This window comes from Alosa sapidissima, chromosome 2 (assembly GCF_018492685.1).
Source record: "Alosa sapidissima isolate fAloSap1 chromosome 2, fAloSap1.pri, whole genome shotgun sequence".
In the NCBI taxonomy this organism is placed as follows: Eukaryota; Metazoa; Chordata; class Actinopteri; order Clupeiformes; family Clupeidae; genus Alosa; species Alosa sapidissima.
In genome coordinates this window covers 12043162-12059737 of record NC_055958.1, presented here as the reverse complement: position 1 = coordinate 12059737, position 16576 = coordinate 12043162, and the positions used below count along the sequence as shown (strand labels likewise).

At 42.5% G+C, this 16576-nt stretch overlaps 2 protein-coding genes across 6 annotated transcripts in view; one reads left to right on the top strand and one right to left on the bottom strand.

Annotated features, from left to right (window-relative positions):
• The window catches only part of pfkla (phosphofructokinase, liver a), a 25891-nt gene extending 15552 nt beyond the window's left edge, over positions 1 to 10339 (top strand). For both annotated transcript variants that reach the window (XM_042084513.1, XM_042084512.1), the window contains 8 exons: positions 2545 to 2632; positions 2907 to 3059; positions 4507 to 4671; positions 4874 to 4935; positions 6242 to 6353; positions 6703 to 6802; positions 7077 to 7182; positions 8586 to 10339. In XM_042084513.1, coding sequence (XP_041940447.1) covers positions 2545 to 2632; positions 2907 to 3059; positions 4507 to 4671; positions 4874 to 4935; positions 6242 to 6353; positions 6703 to 6802; positions 7077 to 7182; positions 8586 to 8733 — 934 coding nt within the window. In that variant the 3' untranslated portion in view covers positions 8734 to 10339. The remainder of the gene's footprint in view (positions 1 to 2544; positions 2633 to 2906; positions 3060 to 4506; positions 4672 to 4873; positions 4936 to 6241; positions 6354 to 6702; positions 6803 to 7076; positions 7183 to 8585) is intronic.
• LOC121703995 (neurofilament medium polypeptide) overlaps positions 10209 to 16576 on the bottom strand; it is an 11946-nt gene continuing 5578 nt past the window's right edge. For all 4 annotated transcript variants that reach the window (XM_042084517.1, XM_042084515.1, XM_042084514.1 and 1 more), the window contains exons 11-15: positions 14724 to 14947; positions 12666 to 12975; positions 12381 to 12422; positions 12132 to 12156; positions 10209 to 11000 (exon numbers count right to left, since the gene is read on the bottom strand). In XM_042084517.1, coding sequence (XP_041940451.1) covers positions 10852 to 11000; positions 12132 to 12156; positions 12381 to 12422; positions 12666 to 12975; positions 14724 to 14947 — 750 coding nt within the window. In that variant the 3' untranslated portion in view covers positions 10209 to 10851. The remainder of the gene's footprint in view (positions 11001 to 12131; positions 12157 to 12380; positions 12423 to 12665; positions 12976 to 14723; positions 14948 to 16576) is intronic.

Here is a 16576-nt window from a genome sequence, read left to right as displayed (position 1 = left end):
GTGGCGGTTCTAGACTCAATTACTCCCCGGGCGAGATCCCCCCGAGCGAGCTTCTTTTTTTTCAAACAGTCATTTTTTTATTGAGACATTTTAAATGTCATTTTTAAAGCAACAACAGGCAATTCTGCACAAACAAGCAGATGGCAAACAATGAGATGGCAAAATACTGCTTACAGCATTGCCAAATGACAATGAGGCAATTCTGCACAAAACCGTATTAGAACTTAAATAAATACACAATAGGCCTATATACATAAAAGTGGCAAATATAACTTACAATCAAATATAAAAGTAGAACAGCAATAATATTCAAAAAGAAATTATCAAAAATCTTATGACTACATTAAATTACTTGTTCTTGTAGCCTAGGCATACCCCCTCCACACACACACACACAAGGAATGAGAGAGAGAGAGAGAGAGAGAGAGAGAGAGAGATGGAAAAAAACCCACCTGAAGGCTCATGCTGAGGAGAAGCAGACGTAGAGGGAGATGTTTGTGGAGACATGGATTGGTGCTCATCCTCAAGGACAGGGACCACCTCAGAAGAGGCCTGTGCAGCTGATGAGGTTGATGGCTCCTCCTCATCCTGTGAAACAGGGGCTGTGGGTGGCTCACCTTGAGCAGTGGCAGAGGATGCTCCAAAGTATTTTAGAAGTGCCCCTGAAATTGCAATTGAAATTGTCATTAAAAGACTTCAGGCTACAATTTAGCTCTTATACAAAACAAAACATCCATTGATAGCAAATTTCATAAACATGCCCTTAGGCCTACATGCTAAATGTCTGCTGTCATATTAAATTAGGGAGGAACAATTAGTTCTTTGGTTACTGCCTCGAATAGGCTACTATGCTTTGCACTCTTTTAGTTATGACTGAATTATTGTTGTGATTAAACTGCTGTCACGGATTTGTTGCAAATGCCAAGTGTTCGTCTTTGAAACTAGCCTACCTACCTTGTTACATGAAAATGGCGTTGTCTAAACAGCAACGTTAACCAAAATGATGGAAATAAATAATCAGAACTTTTGAGGTTTTGACCGTTTTGTTGCAAAGCATAATCCATCTCATGGTGAAATTAGTTGTTGTGTTTGTTAAAACGGAATTATTATTTTATAGGCTAAGCATAGGTATCTTTGCAAGATGGCTAACAAACGTAAAAGTTATACTAGGCTAGGCCCTATCAATTAACATTGACGTTAGCCCTTCACTCATGACATGATACTGTTATTATTAGGACATTACATACCTTTATCCTTTGCTCGTTTCTCCTCTTCTACTTTTCTTTTTTTTCGGAACTGGGCACCTGATGGCTTTGACCGCTTTCTGTCCATCGTGTTTGGCACTCGACAGTCGACAACAATCCACAAATTCCCATGATCCACTCGCGACCACAGTCAAGACCAAACCAATTCACCTGGGTGACCTCTTAATCGTTTTGTCACCTATTTTTATTAGCCATTTCACACAGTTAATTAAATGTGCAGGAATCATAGGTCTGCATTCATAACATTATGAGATGTGCGTTGTTTGGAAGAAAGTCAAGGTGTGACTGATTTTAGCCCACTAATAGACTGTTGTAGGCTACTATACAGTGGATCCCCATTCATCCCCCCTTTCCCGTTTCATTAAGGAGACCCAGAGGTGAACTGTCCCCCGCAAACCCCTCCCTTCGCCCCTTCCTCTGCACAGTGCAGTGCAGTAGGCCTACCTTCTGAGCAACAGGGGCGCCAATTCCCTAATTCCTCACACAAGTGATGGATAATAGAAAATCGTTTTGCGACGTTTATTATTATTATTCTTTTTTTTCCTTCTTTTTTTTAAGCGCTCGTGCCGCCCCCTACAAGATGCCGCCCGGTTCGCCCGTACCTAAAACCGCCACTGAGGGCAACCAAAGCGCTTTATAGTGAAGGGGGAACCTCATTAACCTGGGAGATGCACAGCAGCCATTATGCACCAGAACACTCACCTGGGCGATGCACAGCAGCCATTATGCACCAGAACACTCACCTGGGAGATGCACAGCAGCCATTATGCACCAGAATACTCAACTCACACCAGCCTGAGGTGCAGAGGCAGGGTATCCGTTGGTCTGGCTGCTGGCCAAGACAAACACACTAACACAGATACTCATTTTAATGTGCATGTTTACATGTGCATTATTTAAGGGATAATCTATAGTCCACCAGTCAGGTGTAAGTACGTATACATCCTGTCAGGGCAACCAGGACCCTGGCGCACAACAGAAGGGGCTTTACTTCATCCTGAAGGGATTTATTATCCTATACTGACCACTGAACTATACATCCTAAAGGGATTTATTATCCTATACTGACCACTGAACTATACATCCTGAAGGGATTTATTATCCTATACTGACCACTGAACTATACATTTATCCTACTTATTATACGGCCACTTGCCCAAAGAAGAAAAGAAACATCACACAGTATGTCTTTTGAAATGATTTTGTTTCCATTTTGGGGCCTACATTTTATGCACCACACTAACAAGCCAGTTTGTTTTTTTGTTTCCTCTGCCTACAGGACTCTGCCAAGCACTTGCATGGAGCAGCTGGTGGAGAACATCAATAAGTTCAACATCCAGTCATTGCTCGTTGTTGGAGGTTTTGAGGTAAGGCATGCTCAAAGCAAGACAGATCAAATTAATACCATAATTAGATAATAATCTGGGATGTTTATTGCATTGTGCCATATCAATATTTGTAGAAATATGAAGGTGTGTGCTTAGAAATGCCATTCAAAAGATCTGTTTCATTAACCAATTAGACTCTAGAGCTCAGTGACTTGAATTTATAACGGACCATTCCTACGCTTAAATATAAATAACCTCTCCCTGCAGGCATATGATTCATCTGAACATAAATGTAAATATCCTCTCCCTGCAGGCATATGAGGGGATCTTGGAGCTGGTTGAGGGGCGCGGTCGCTATGACGAACTCTGCATCCCCATGTGTATCATCCCAGCCACCATCAGCAACAACGTCCCGGGAACCGACTTCAGTCTCGGCTCAGACACCGCCGTCAACGCTGCCATGTCTGTGAGTCTGGGCAAACAGTCAGCCTTAACCACTACTACAGTCGCACTGCACAGTCAGCCTTAACCACTACTACAGTCGCACTGCACAGGGCAAACAGTCAGCCTTAACCACTACTACAGTCGCACTGCACAGAGCACAGTCAGCCTTAACCACTACTACAGTCGCACTGCACAGAGCACAGTCAGCCTTAACCACTACTACAGTCGCACTGCACAGAGCAAACAGTCAACCACTACTACAGTCACACTGCACAGTCAATATCAACCACTACTACAGTCGCACTGCACAGAGCAAACAGTCAACATCAACCACTACTACGGTCACACTGCACAGAGCAGTCAACATCAACCACTACTACAGTCGCACTGCACAGAGCAAACAGTCAACCACTACTACAGTCGCACTGCACAGAGCAAACAGTCAACATCAACCACTACTACGGTCACACTGCACAGAGCAGTCAACATCAACCACTACTACAGTCGCACTGCACAGAGCAAACAGTCAACCACTACTACAGTCGCACTGCACAGAGCAAACAGTCAACCACTACTACAGTCACACTGCACAGAGCAAACAGTCAGCCTTAACCACTACTACAGTCGCACTGCACAGAGCAAACAGTCAACATCAACCACTACTACAGTCGCACTGCACAGAGCAAACAGTCAACCACTACTACAGTCACACTGCACAGTCAATATCAACCACTACTACAGTCACACTGCACAGAGCAAACAGTCAACATCAACCACTACTACAGTCACAGTGCACAGAGCAAACAGTCAACCACTACTACAGTCACACTGCACAGAGCAAACAGTCAACATCAACCACTACTACAGTCACACTGCACAGAGCACAGTCAACATCAACCACTACTACAGTCACACTGCACAGAGCAAACAGTCAACATCAACCACTACTACAGTCACACTGCACAGAGCACAGTCAACATCAACCACTACTACAGTCACACTGCACAGAGCACAGTCAACATCAACCACTACTACAGTCACACTGCACAGAGCACAGTCAACATCAACCACTACTACAGTCACACTGCACAGAGCACAGTCAACATCAACCACTACTACAGTCACACTGCACAGAGCAAACAGTCAACATCAACCACTACTACAGTCACAGTGCACAGAGCAAACAGTCAACCACTACTACAGTCACACTGCACAGTCAACCTCAACCACTACTACAGTCACACTGCACAGAGCAAACTGCAAATCAGGTTGCAGCAATGTGTGCATTTTCAGCAAACACTTTCTGCACACATGATTTGTTGTGGTATGCAACAGAATCAGTCTATACAAACTTGTATAGAATGCGTATATGGTATAGAAATGATGCTATCTTGTGTGTTTGCTGAAACCTCTCTCTGCGTGTTAAATCCAGGCTATAAATATTTCATAATAATTTTCCTCTCTCTCAGAGCTGCGACAAGATCAAGCAGTCTGCGTCTGGCACCAAGAGACGGGTGTTTGTCGTGGAAACCATGGGGGGTTACTGTGGTTACTTGGCAACCACCACAGGCATCGCCGTGGGTGCTGATGCTGCCTATATCTTTGAAGATCCCTTCAACATCCACGATCTGAAGGTGCACTGTCACTCACCCACTTCAAACAGGAAATGATGTCAGTGTTGTTATCATCAGTATCAGCATTGTGATCACCACCATTCCTCTCTGATTAGGGAAGTTAGTGGTGCTGTTCCGTAATGGCTGGTGTCTCTGCTCCCTCTCTGATGAGAGCAGTTAGTGGTGCTGTTTCTGTAATGGCTGCTATCTCTTGCTTCGACAGACGAACGTCGAGCATCTGACGGAGAAGATGAAGAAGGACATCCAGAGAGGTCTGGTGCTGAGGTAAACAGGAGCCTGGTATCTGGTATCACTGGTCAGATGGGGGGAGGGGGCTCAGATGCCAAAAAACACAAGGAACAGAAACCTGAATGCAAAGGGAATATCAGTACACCACACACACACCAACACAACAACTTTTTGCTTATTACCTAGGCAAAAGAAAAAAGCTTTGTATTAAGCTAAAATGGCCATAGCGGTATTTAGGTAAATGGTCAGAAAAATATTATATTTAAAGGAAAATTCCGGTATTTAGCACTTTAGCACAAAACTTCCCTGTTTTGGTTTGTTTTGGATGAACTAGAGTGGTGGACACCGAAATTTTGACGATTGGTCCTGTCTCGACTTTTCTGACTCGTTTTGAATCGCCTTTAACTAGTCAGAGTGGCTGCCTACAGGCATGCTCAAACATGTCCTAAAACAACCCTTAATGTTCGTTTTCAACTCACCGAGTGGTTAGTGGTGTTCATTGATTATTAAAATCAAATATCGGTGCAATGTATGATTTCCAGCCGTCTTATTTGCTATTAGGGAACTATTTTTTCAGACACCTCACAACCGCGTATAAACTTCCGCTCAATATTTGAGCCTGAAGCATAGACGGTGGCACAGTAATATCAACCTGCAATGAGTCTTCCAACAGAAATCAATGGGATTTTACAAAATGCCAAATAAAACACGACAGAAACTGTATTTCGCTATGCTACTTGTTTTGGAACATCAACAAACACCACTAACCACTCGGTGAGTTGCAGAGTTTTGAAAACGAACATTAAGGGTTGTTTTAGGACATGTTTGAGCATGCCTGTAGGCAGCCACTCTGAGTAGTCAAAGTCAATTCAAAACGAGCCAGAAAAGTCGAGACAGGGCCAATCGTCAAAATTTCGGTGTCCATCACTATAGTTCATCCAAAACAAACCAGAAAAGGGACTCAAAGTGCTAAATACCAGAATTTTCCTTTAAGTATTAGAGAAATATAAATATAAATCAGCAGTTTTTGCCCTATTGCTTAAGAGCAGGGAAAGGCCAAGATGAAGAGAAACAATGAGACCATATCAGTAAAGTGCAGCTGTTGCACACAGTAAAGTGCAGCCGTGGCCTACTGGTGAGCGCCGCTGTTGTGCAGGCAGCTCACAGCGCCGGGATTAGTGTGTGCTTCACCTCAATGTGTGCTGAGTGTGTTTCACTAATTCACGGATTGGGATAAATGCAGAGACCAAATTTCCCTCACGGGATCAAAAAGAGTATACTTATATACTTATACACAAGACGCCTGATGTTGTTGCCTCCCTGGGCCTTGTTCTGTGTGTAGGAATGAGAAGTGCCATGAGCACTACACCACCGACTTCATCCACAAGCTCTACTCCTCTGAGGGCAGTGGCATCTTCGACTGCAGAGTCAACGTCCTGGGGCATCTCCAGCAGGTAAGTGGAGGACTGCGTCTCGCTCGGGAGAAAGTTCTGGAAACGATTCGTTTCCTGGTTAGTTTTAGTCATGCTGTTATAAATTTGTTTTTTTTTTTCTTTCTTGTAAATGGTGGTTTTAGTACACTTCCATTTCTTTATACTGACACACACCTGTTCAGTCTTAAAAGCTTAAACCATTGAGCAATATTACTACCCCTCTCTAAAAGGCAGGTTCCCTATTACAGTAAGTAACAGTTAGTGGTTTATTGCAAAACTGGTAGTCTCTCAGTGTCAAGTTTGACAGCATTTCTCAGGGCAGCGTGAGGACTGTAAGACTGTTTGACTTCCTCTCGTCCTCCTCTTGTAGGGAGGGGCGCCGTCCCCCTTTGACAGGAACTTCGGCACCAAGCTGGGAGTGAGGGCCGTGCAGTGGCTCTCTGAGAAGTTGGTTGAAAGCTTCAGACAAGGTAAACATTTAGTTCATTATAGAGGACATTAAGAATCCCATTCATATGCTGTGCTATTAGTCACCAACCAAAACTCAGCATTCTCAGCCACCAATCCAAAAAAAAAACACATTCAATTCATATTCTGTATATTCAGAATGAAGATTGCTCTAGTCATGTTTTGCTTTAGTATAACCCTATGCTCTATGAGGTGTGCAACATTTTAAATCTGTTTAATGTGTAACACATTCTGTGTGTGTGTGTGTGTGTGTGTGTGTGTTTGTGTGTGTACCAGGGAGGGTGTTTGCCAACGCCCCAGAAACAGCGTGTGTTATCGGACTGAACAGGAAGGTGTTGTCCTTCATTCCTGTGGTCGAGCTCAAGGAGCAGACTGATTTTAAGTGAGTCCTTTGGATCTTTCCGGCAGAATTCACAGAGACTCGGCAGCATTAGAATTTGATCAAATAGAATGCAATAGAATGTGGTAGAATAGGATGGGATAAGATAAGATAGTAGAGTTTGGATAGGATGAAGAATAATTTGTTCAAACAGGTATTTGTTGGGGGGCGCTGTGGTGTAGCAGGCTACAGCGCCCGTACCATGAATGTGTCTGAGCACCCACGGGGACCCAGGTTTGAATCCGACCTGCGGTCATGTCCCGATCCCACCCCATCTCTCTCTCTCCCACTCACTTCCTGTCTGTCTTCACTGTCCTGTCCAAATAAATGCAAAAAGCCCCCAAAAATATACTTAAAACAGGTATTTAAAGGAACCATATGTAGGATTGTGACCAAAACTGGTACTGCAATCACTTTGAAATTACTTTAGAGTGGTGTATCCCCTCCCCCTCCCCCCTGACTCGAGGTTGCCAACCCGGATGCCGAAACACTACTGACTTTGTGATTAGTAGATAAGTGGAGGGTGGCACATCAGGCCAAAACATCAGTTGAGGGCTGCAACTTCACTTTTTAAATGACAATATCCTGGCCGGACTACTGTTGTCAGTGATATAAGTATTTGAAATGAACATGATTTCTTAATATCTACTGACATATCAGGGCCATTTTATGATTAATTGAAATACATTTCTTACATACGGTTCCTTTAAAAGATGCCTTTTAGGGTGGTGCAAATGGTGTACGATGCCTGTCTAAAAACGGCCAGTGACTAGCCATAGTGAGTGCTTTAAGTCATGGGTACTCAATTTTTCTCAGGGGTTCCCTGAGGACCCCCTCATAATCGTAAAAAATGAAGCATATGCCATTTGTATTCTCTAAAGTTGTGGCCAGGTTCACTATTCTATGTGATCTGTTTTTTGTCAACTATAGATTTTGCATTACTTGACAACAATTCTCCACGTTCTTTGTTAACTGGTTCAAGATACATGTTAATGTGGGTGGGAGCAAATAGATACAATTTACTTGTTTTATTGGTGAAAAGGGTCATCATCTGTTGATATGATGGTAAACCACAACTTCATCATTTAAAGCAGTTTTTTGTAGAACCCTTGGCTTTGGGTTGTGGACCCCACTTTGAGAACTTCTGCTCTAAGTGAGTGTCTTTTTAAATAAAGTATACTTTTTGGGCTACATGCCTATATTTAAATAGGACAGTGAAGATTGACATGAAGCCAGTGGGAGAGAGCGATGGGGTGGGATCGGGAAATGACCGCAGGTAAGATTCAAACCTTAAGGTCCTCGTGTGCACTCGAACCCAAAAATGGCATGGACGCTGTAGCCACTCGCCCCACAGCACCCCGCTTCTCTAAGTGAGTGTCTTATGAGAGACTTGTGTGTTTTTGCAGACATAGGATGCCCAAGGTGGAGTGGTGGCTGAATCTGCGCCTCATGCTGAAGATGCTGGCCAAGTACCAGACCAGCTTTGACGAGTACGTCACCGGGGAGATCGAACATGTCACCCGCAGATCTCTGAGCATAGAAACCGGCTTCTGAGGAAACGGAAAACAAATAAACAAACAAACAACAACAAACAAGACCAGCATCAACTAGCCCACACGCCACGTCACACATCCTACTCTCCATCCAAACACTCTCACCTCACTAGTACATCCCTCACTCGGTCTCACCTGTTAATGTGCCTGAACCACACACACTCAATCACTCAGGGCCCAATCAGATTTCAGGACCAAATCCTAACTCCTATCAGGGCTGTTAACGCACCAGAGGGCTGTTATTAATGAGCTTTAGTCCCTTTAGTGCAGCGATAACTCAAAGCCTTATCAAAGATAAATCAGTTGACTTTTTATTCTAGTCATCTGCTTGGATTTAGATTGTGTGACAATGTGATTAGAGGAATCTTGAATGTGAATTTGTGCTCCAAACATTTAGCTTAACATGCTGAATAGGATTAAACTAATGCAATTGAGGACCTAAGCAAAGCAGTGTTAAAATATAAACAGGAGGGGGGGGTGACTTAGGTGGGGTGATATGGTATAAGGCATCCATGCTGTTATCATGAGCGGTTATTATCAAGGCAGCTTACCACTATGCTGATGCTGTTGTGTGTCTGTCTGAACTCTATGTGCCAGTACTTTAGTACCGTCAGGTCATTACGTCCAAATTACACTCCGCGTGCCGTTGACCTCTCACTAATATGACACGACATGGACTTGAAATGCACTCCAACTGAAAACCTACTCATTCCATGCACCTTATTACAGGAATAAAAGCCTGATCACCTGTCTCTCACCAGAGCTGCACTATAGAGCATAACTCCCTATAAACTACTGGATCCAAAGGCTCACTTGAGTAGTGGAGTCCTACACAATGCTGCGCAGATGCATCTGCTTGTAAAATACCGTTTGATGTAGACAGGCATGTGCTTTAACATCCACCAGTAATCAACTCAACTGTGGTCCAAAGTACTTATAATATGGTGGTCTGGAGTACTTATAATATGGTGCTTTATAAATGCTCTGCACAGACATTTCTCACATGTGCGTCCAAACGTCTGATGCAGCTGTGCTTATGTGTAGTCAGTCATCCAAATTTGTCCATGCACTAACCCGTAGGCTTTTATGCAAAATGCAATATTTGTGGCTGATAGTGTCCCCCACTGAGGTGTTATTGTATGATATAATGCACATCTAGTGTGCTGTGCCGTGATTGTCACCCGTTTTATGAACCATTTGTGGAAAGCTAAAAAACTTTTTTTTTATTGTATTTGATGTATATTAAACGCCTTGCGCATATATTTGTTAACCAACCCCTGCTTCTATATGTGCAATAGTTTTCAGAGAAAAGGTATCGTCTGTGACCGCTGTGGCAAATGAACTGTTAGTGATGCTGTCGTAGCACTCCAATAGGAAGATATACTGTATCCTCAGTAGAACTTAAATGTCAGGACTGAATGTGATTTATGATGAATCCATAACATGGGTAATAAGACATTCTGCCATTGATTCCAGTCCTTTTTTATTTTATTTTTATTTGTTTTATCTTTCAAGTAAAATGCCATACTAAGTGTATGGATGTATTTGTGTAAACACTACCATCTGAATGTAAGACAACAATAAAGTCAACAATGAATATCACTGAACTGACATCAATTCAGAGCTGTTTTTTTTCCTTCCAATAAATAATAGCATGTAGCTATTTTTATAAATAACATGTTTGCACATTTTCAACCAAATGAAGGGAACAGGGACAAATGCATATGTATTAAACATGTGATAAAACCTTTTAAAATACATTTTCTGGCTTTTCTAATTGATTCCAGCCTCCACACAACAGGCTCGTAATGATAAACAGAAAGTTGTGAACAGACACACAGAGAGCAATACAGGCCAGGACTTAACACTTGGTTCTTGGATTAAAAACAAGAAAAAATCAACTGGAAAATTCAACTCTATATGATATATTTTCTTCTTCTGGATTAATGTGCATTTTTATTGTCACACCTTGAACGATCACAGCTATCTCATTGAAAACCATGAGGTTCGTATATATATATATATATATATATATATATATATATATATATATATATATATATATGAATCTTGAAACAGTTCTTGCAATGACAGACAATCCAACAATCCATCTCAGCAGCTAGAAATTTCCGAAGTTGAAGGAGAAGGGGAATCCATCTGCGGTCCCTGCCTTGTCCTCAGAGGCGTTGTTCTGCGCGGGGCTCTTGGATGAGAAGGAGAACTGGAAGTCCTCTTCAGACCTGCTCTCAGACTGGTCAAATGGAAATCCTGAAACACACACACACACACACACACACACACACACACACACATACACGTACATGCACACACACACGTACCCAGCATTATATTTTGATCCCTGAACATTACCTGAGTCCCTGTTGCTTTGGATAAAACCATCTGCTGAATTCCATTTCCCTTTGCCTTTACTGCAAACGCGTAGACAACTGATGCTATGAGAACTTCCAGCTTCAGTCAGATAATATGATAATAATAGCTAATTATTACAGCAGAGATTCTATACAGTACTATTCAAAATTACACAATATTGTACAATAACTAGAAATGTAATGCCAGAGGAATTACAATAGTGGATGGAATGCTGCTGGCTTAATGTTGGTAGAGAGATTCCTGAAAAAAAAACATTGAATCACTTAATCTTTGAGTTCATACAAACCCTCGTACCAAAAAACCTCGTGTGTCAAGGCGTTCTTGAGATATAACACTCAAGGTGTTTTTCAACATCAATCAACATCAAGTCACTTCATCTTTGAGTCCATACAAACACTCATACCAAATTTCAGGCATGTATGTCAAGGCATTTTTAAGATATCGCGCTCAGAGTATTCATGGACTTGACCTTTAACCTCCAACATTAACTCACTTCATCTTTGAGTCCATACAAACACTTGTACCAAATTTGAAGCATATGCGTCAAGCCGTTCTGGAGATATAATGTGCAAAGAATGAGATATGGCTGTGACTTTTATTTTGACAGACGGGACACATTTAAACATCTTGTAAAAGTTTCTGGGGGAAAAATGAGCTTTTTGACATTTTTAACCCCCTATTTCTCAAAAAGTATAAACTTTTAAGAAGATCTGAATATACCTCTCTTGTCCAACTCCAGACCTACACAACGGTTATTTCAACATGTCTGTACGTTAAGCGGTTAGAGTCCCATTCATTTTTGAAAAGGTAAAAAGAAAAAAAGGTTATAATAAGAAGAAGAAGCAGCCAGGAGATTTCAAGATAGTGGATTCCATCCACTATAATAAAGTTAGGAATGGACATAAATGTCTCGAGGGGTTATTCTGATATGCATTGTATGTATCTATGTAAAGATTCTATTTGATTACTATTGATAATATGTATAATTATTATGCAGGTCATTATTACCTGAGAACTTTGATTCAGATGATTTCTGTAAAGACACAAAAAACATTGATTATCTAACTGCAAGTGCAAGTATAACCATGACCTTGGGGAAGCAAGAGTGGACCAAACACATGGTCCTGGCCCTGCCAACCTTGATCTTCTCTCAGGGAGATCTAGTCTGAAACACCATAGTTCATAACCGTGTCCCTCAGACAAGAAAAATGTCAGGCCAACCAAACTAGAAAAGCCACAAAATATTCCAAAACATACCTTGTCACTGAAATATTCACTTGTGAATGTGAATGGGGTTTCCTAAAAATAAAAATGATAAAGAAATTACAGAAATACCACATCAATGGGTGGCAAACAGAACCCATGAACAGCCACCATCTGTCATGAGACATTAAACTACATGATAATATGGTCACAAAATAAAACATTTAAGATATTGATTTATGAGAATATCAACATCATAACTTTAAATAACAAAACAAAATCAAAACAAAACTACTCAATTACACTATTAATCAATTCAGCTGTTGTTTCTTCCCTCACCTCCTCTTGTGCAGCGGAGCCCATGTCGAATCCGAATCCAGAGAAGGCCGGAGTAGAGGGTTCAGAGGTCATCGAGAACACAAAGCCTGGGGACTTCGCATCGGAGTCGTCACGGCGACCGAGAGGACCAGAGAACTCAAAGCCTGGGGACTTCGCATCGGAGTCGTCACGGCCACCGAGAGGACCGGAGAACTCGAAGCCTGGGGACTTCGCATTGGAGTCGTCACGGCAACCAAGAGGGCCGGAGAACACAAAGCCTGGGGGTATCCTCTCGGAGTTGTCACGGCGACCAAGAGAGTCGTTTGGGCTACTATTAAAGGACACACAACAGCAAGATGTCAGAGAGCTGGGAATCACTGATTGCTAGTAGCCTGGATTTTCCCATGCTGCCTTGCGCGCACGATTTTACTCACGCTGCTAGGCAGCCTGGATTCTAACGGACTTCGTTTTCACCTCAACGAAGGAACCAATCACAGAACGGAGGAAGGGCAGCAAGACGATGACGACACACCAAAGCCGTTATGAGCTACGTACAGACGCATTTCACAGACATTCGTAGCGCCCAATCAACGGCTCTGGTCATTCATTCATTCATTCATTCATTCAACCTTTATTTATTCTCGGAGGGTCATTGAGGGAAGCCCTCATTTTCAATGAAGCCGAGATTACAGAAACAATGAAGTAACAAGATGTAAAAAGAGAGAGAAAAAAGTATAGGTATAGGTCTAGGCCTATAAAAACACACAAGACATTGACAAAAAAACAAAAGACAATAAGACAAAAAATGCTAGATGGAGCGGCGTAGTCACCAGCGTTGACACCACATGACAAAAACATTTAAAAAATAACAAACACAAAAGTTGACGGACGGAGCGGCGTAGTCGCCAGCGTTCCCGTGACACTAAGACATACAAGACAGACAACACAGCAAATTGAAAATAAATAAATAAAATAATAATAATAATCATGTTAAAATTTGTCCAATTTCCAACCGGCTGAAAAAGTCAATGGGCACTGATGGGCAATGATGACCCGTGTGAAACAATGCAAGACCAACAAAGTTCTTTCACTGACCAACTCAGACACTGGCAGTCTGGAGAGAGCAGAGCACCGGAAGAACAACAGTCTGAAGTCATGATGGGCGATCTTCCTGCTGATCAGCAGCTCGGTGGCTTTAGCAAGGACCGTTTGTTGCTTCATGGCTCCCGACGTCGCCATCAGAGCTCCCCACGTCAGCACTCAATCCAGACTGCAGGCACCCAGCGTCAGAGGCTAGCAGTGCTATACGTTAACGTTATGGCAGCTCGCAGGTCAGCCGCAGCTCGGTGGTCGTGGCAGCTGCAGATCTCTCGCAGAGTAGGCCCATTGCCCTGAGCAATCTTTCCGTCCATACGAGTCCAGACAGAGGATGTGCAGCGTCAGATGGAAGAGGGACGGCTAGTCAAGGCAAGCTCATCAGCCCAGTCGAATAGAAACTAACATTACCGTTAGTTATCAGCCAGAAAAAAGGACCAAGAATAACACAAAACTATCGAAAATAACGTAAATAAAGGGTGAAAACATTTAACTTGACAAATAAATAAAAAATAAAAAAACAGAACATTACATAAAATTACGAACATTACATAAAAACAAACAAAAACATGATGCCAGACGGAGCGGCGTGTCTCGCCAGCGTCCCCGTAACCTAGTGGTTTCGTAAACCACGTTTCAAATACGAGAAAATGATTGTCTAGTTCCCAGACCCCATCTCAATGAGATGAGGTCTGACGTTAGCCAGGCTAGGTTGCTAGGTGGTAGGGGGGCCAATGACCAATAAGGTGGTGGGGGGGCAATGACCAGTAGGGTGTGTAGGTAATGACCAGTAAGGTGGTGGGGGGGGGCATAACCAGTAAGGTGGGGTCAAGCTATGACAAATAAGGTGGGGGGGGGGGGGGTAAACCATAAGTGTATAATAAACTATTCTGTTTCATATTTTCTCATTGCTATCTATTCTGTGTCTACACATTCCTATTGGTTCTCCCATCCACAGCCAATCACGCTGGGTTATTGGCTCACCTGAGTGAGAAGGTTGGCGTGGACATAACCGCCTTCATCCTGGAGGGGGGAGTAGGAGGGCAGACGGCAGCGTCCCCGGTGGCCCCCACATCAGAGGCCCCAGAGGGGGCAGCGGTGGCAGGCGCAGTGGGGGGGTCCTGGTCCTGACCCGTGTTCTCCACTGCCACCCCCTCAAGCTCATTGTCCATCTCTTCAGCGATGCCTGACATGTTAAAGCTGTCCTCCTGAGAAGAGCACAACCACGGGTCATGGGGGGCGATTAGAATGGCGATTTACTAGAATACTAATACCTGGATACATGAATTTAACAACTGGAATAACAGGTTTTGTATCAGTACTATCTCCAGAATTGACTTTAAAATCATGGTGGTACTGGGACATGGTGGAACTGCCCTGAACAAAATGAGCAACATGCTCAAAATTCTTTGTATATCATTGACATTACATTACCTTTCAAAAGTTTGGGGTCACTTATATCTTTGTTTTCATCATTAATGATGTAAATTAATTTGTAAATGTAAATGTTGTGGAAAGAAATGGCTGATCTTTAATGCAATAGCTACATTGCCCATAATCAGCAATCAATCATTCAATGTTCCAAAGACACATTCTGTTTACTAATCTGATATCGTTTTAAAAGGCTAACTGAGAAAACATTGGGGAAGCCTTTTGCATTTATGTAAGCCCATAATGTAATCTGAAACTGCTACCATGATTAAAAAAATGCAACTGATCTCAGCTGGTATTCTGTCTAATGCAGTGGAATTAAATATTTTTAAGTGACCCCAAACATTCGACTGGTAGTGTAGAGTGAAATATTTCAATTCCAACCCAGTATCGCAAGGATTCGTTGCACTGTCACGTTTGGCTAATCTATTATTTGTGCTGGGGTTGGAGGAGCTGGTAGGGGGACAGCTGGTAAGTGTTCTTAACAGTCTTCTGTAATAAACTCCGGGTTCGCTAACTACGTTGTTGGTACTTCGTTTTATGTGTAGGGATCCTCAGCAAGCTACTGACGAAGTTTGGTGCTGTTTTGAACAATGTTACTGGTTAAAAAATGCTCTTTGGGAAGCGTTTATCTTACCGCCCTTAGCTAATCAACTGTTTGCGATTTGGGGCTATAGCGTATACCGGAGCAAGCTCTGTAGTGGTTGATCAACGAAATATACTGTCTCCATGGGGTCAATTTTCGCTGGAGTTACACTTTAAGCTATCAAGCGGGTTATTATATTGAAGATGTATTTTTTTGTATTTTGAATTGTGAATTTATAAAATGCATTGGAATACTTGCAAACATAGAAAATGATTTCATAGCCCACATTTCCTGTTGTAAATCATTCTCCCTTTTTACCTTCTGACCAATGATAAAAAGCAGGTCATTATAACAGCAGGTCATTATAACAGCAGATCATTATAACAGGTCATTATAACAGCAGGTCATTATAACAACAGATCATTATAACAGCAGGCCATGATAATTCATGACTTCATAAGGGATGCCTCACTTAAGGGAAGAGGAGAGATAGACTTCTCTGCATAGTCTGTCTGCCTCTTCACCCCCTCCACGTTTGGTACCGTCTGTCCACTAGCCACTTGTACCACTGTCTTTATGCCTCACTGTTTGCGTGCTATATTAGCACATCAGCACACATGCATAACCCCCGCCCCCCTCCATGCCACAGCCGAACTGTGGCCACACTTATGCATTTTCTTAAATAGTTAAATATATAGATATATAGACTTTACTTTACTTTATTTCTGCATTGTTGCACTGTTGACTTACTCATTTGCACTATCACCATGACCACTATCACCATTGCACTACCACCATGACACTCATTCACACAGAGCAC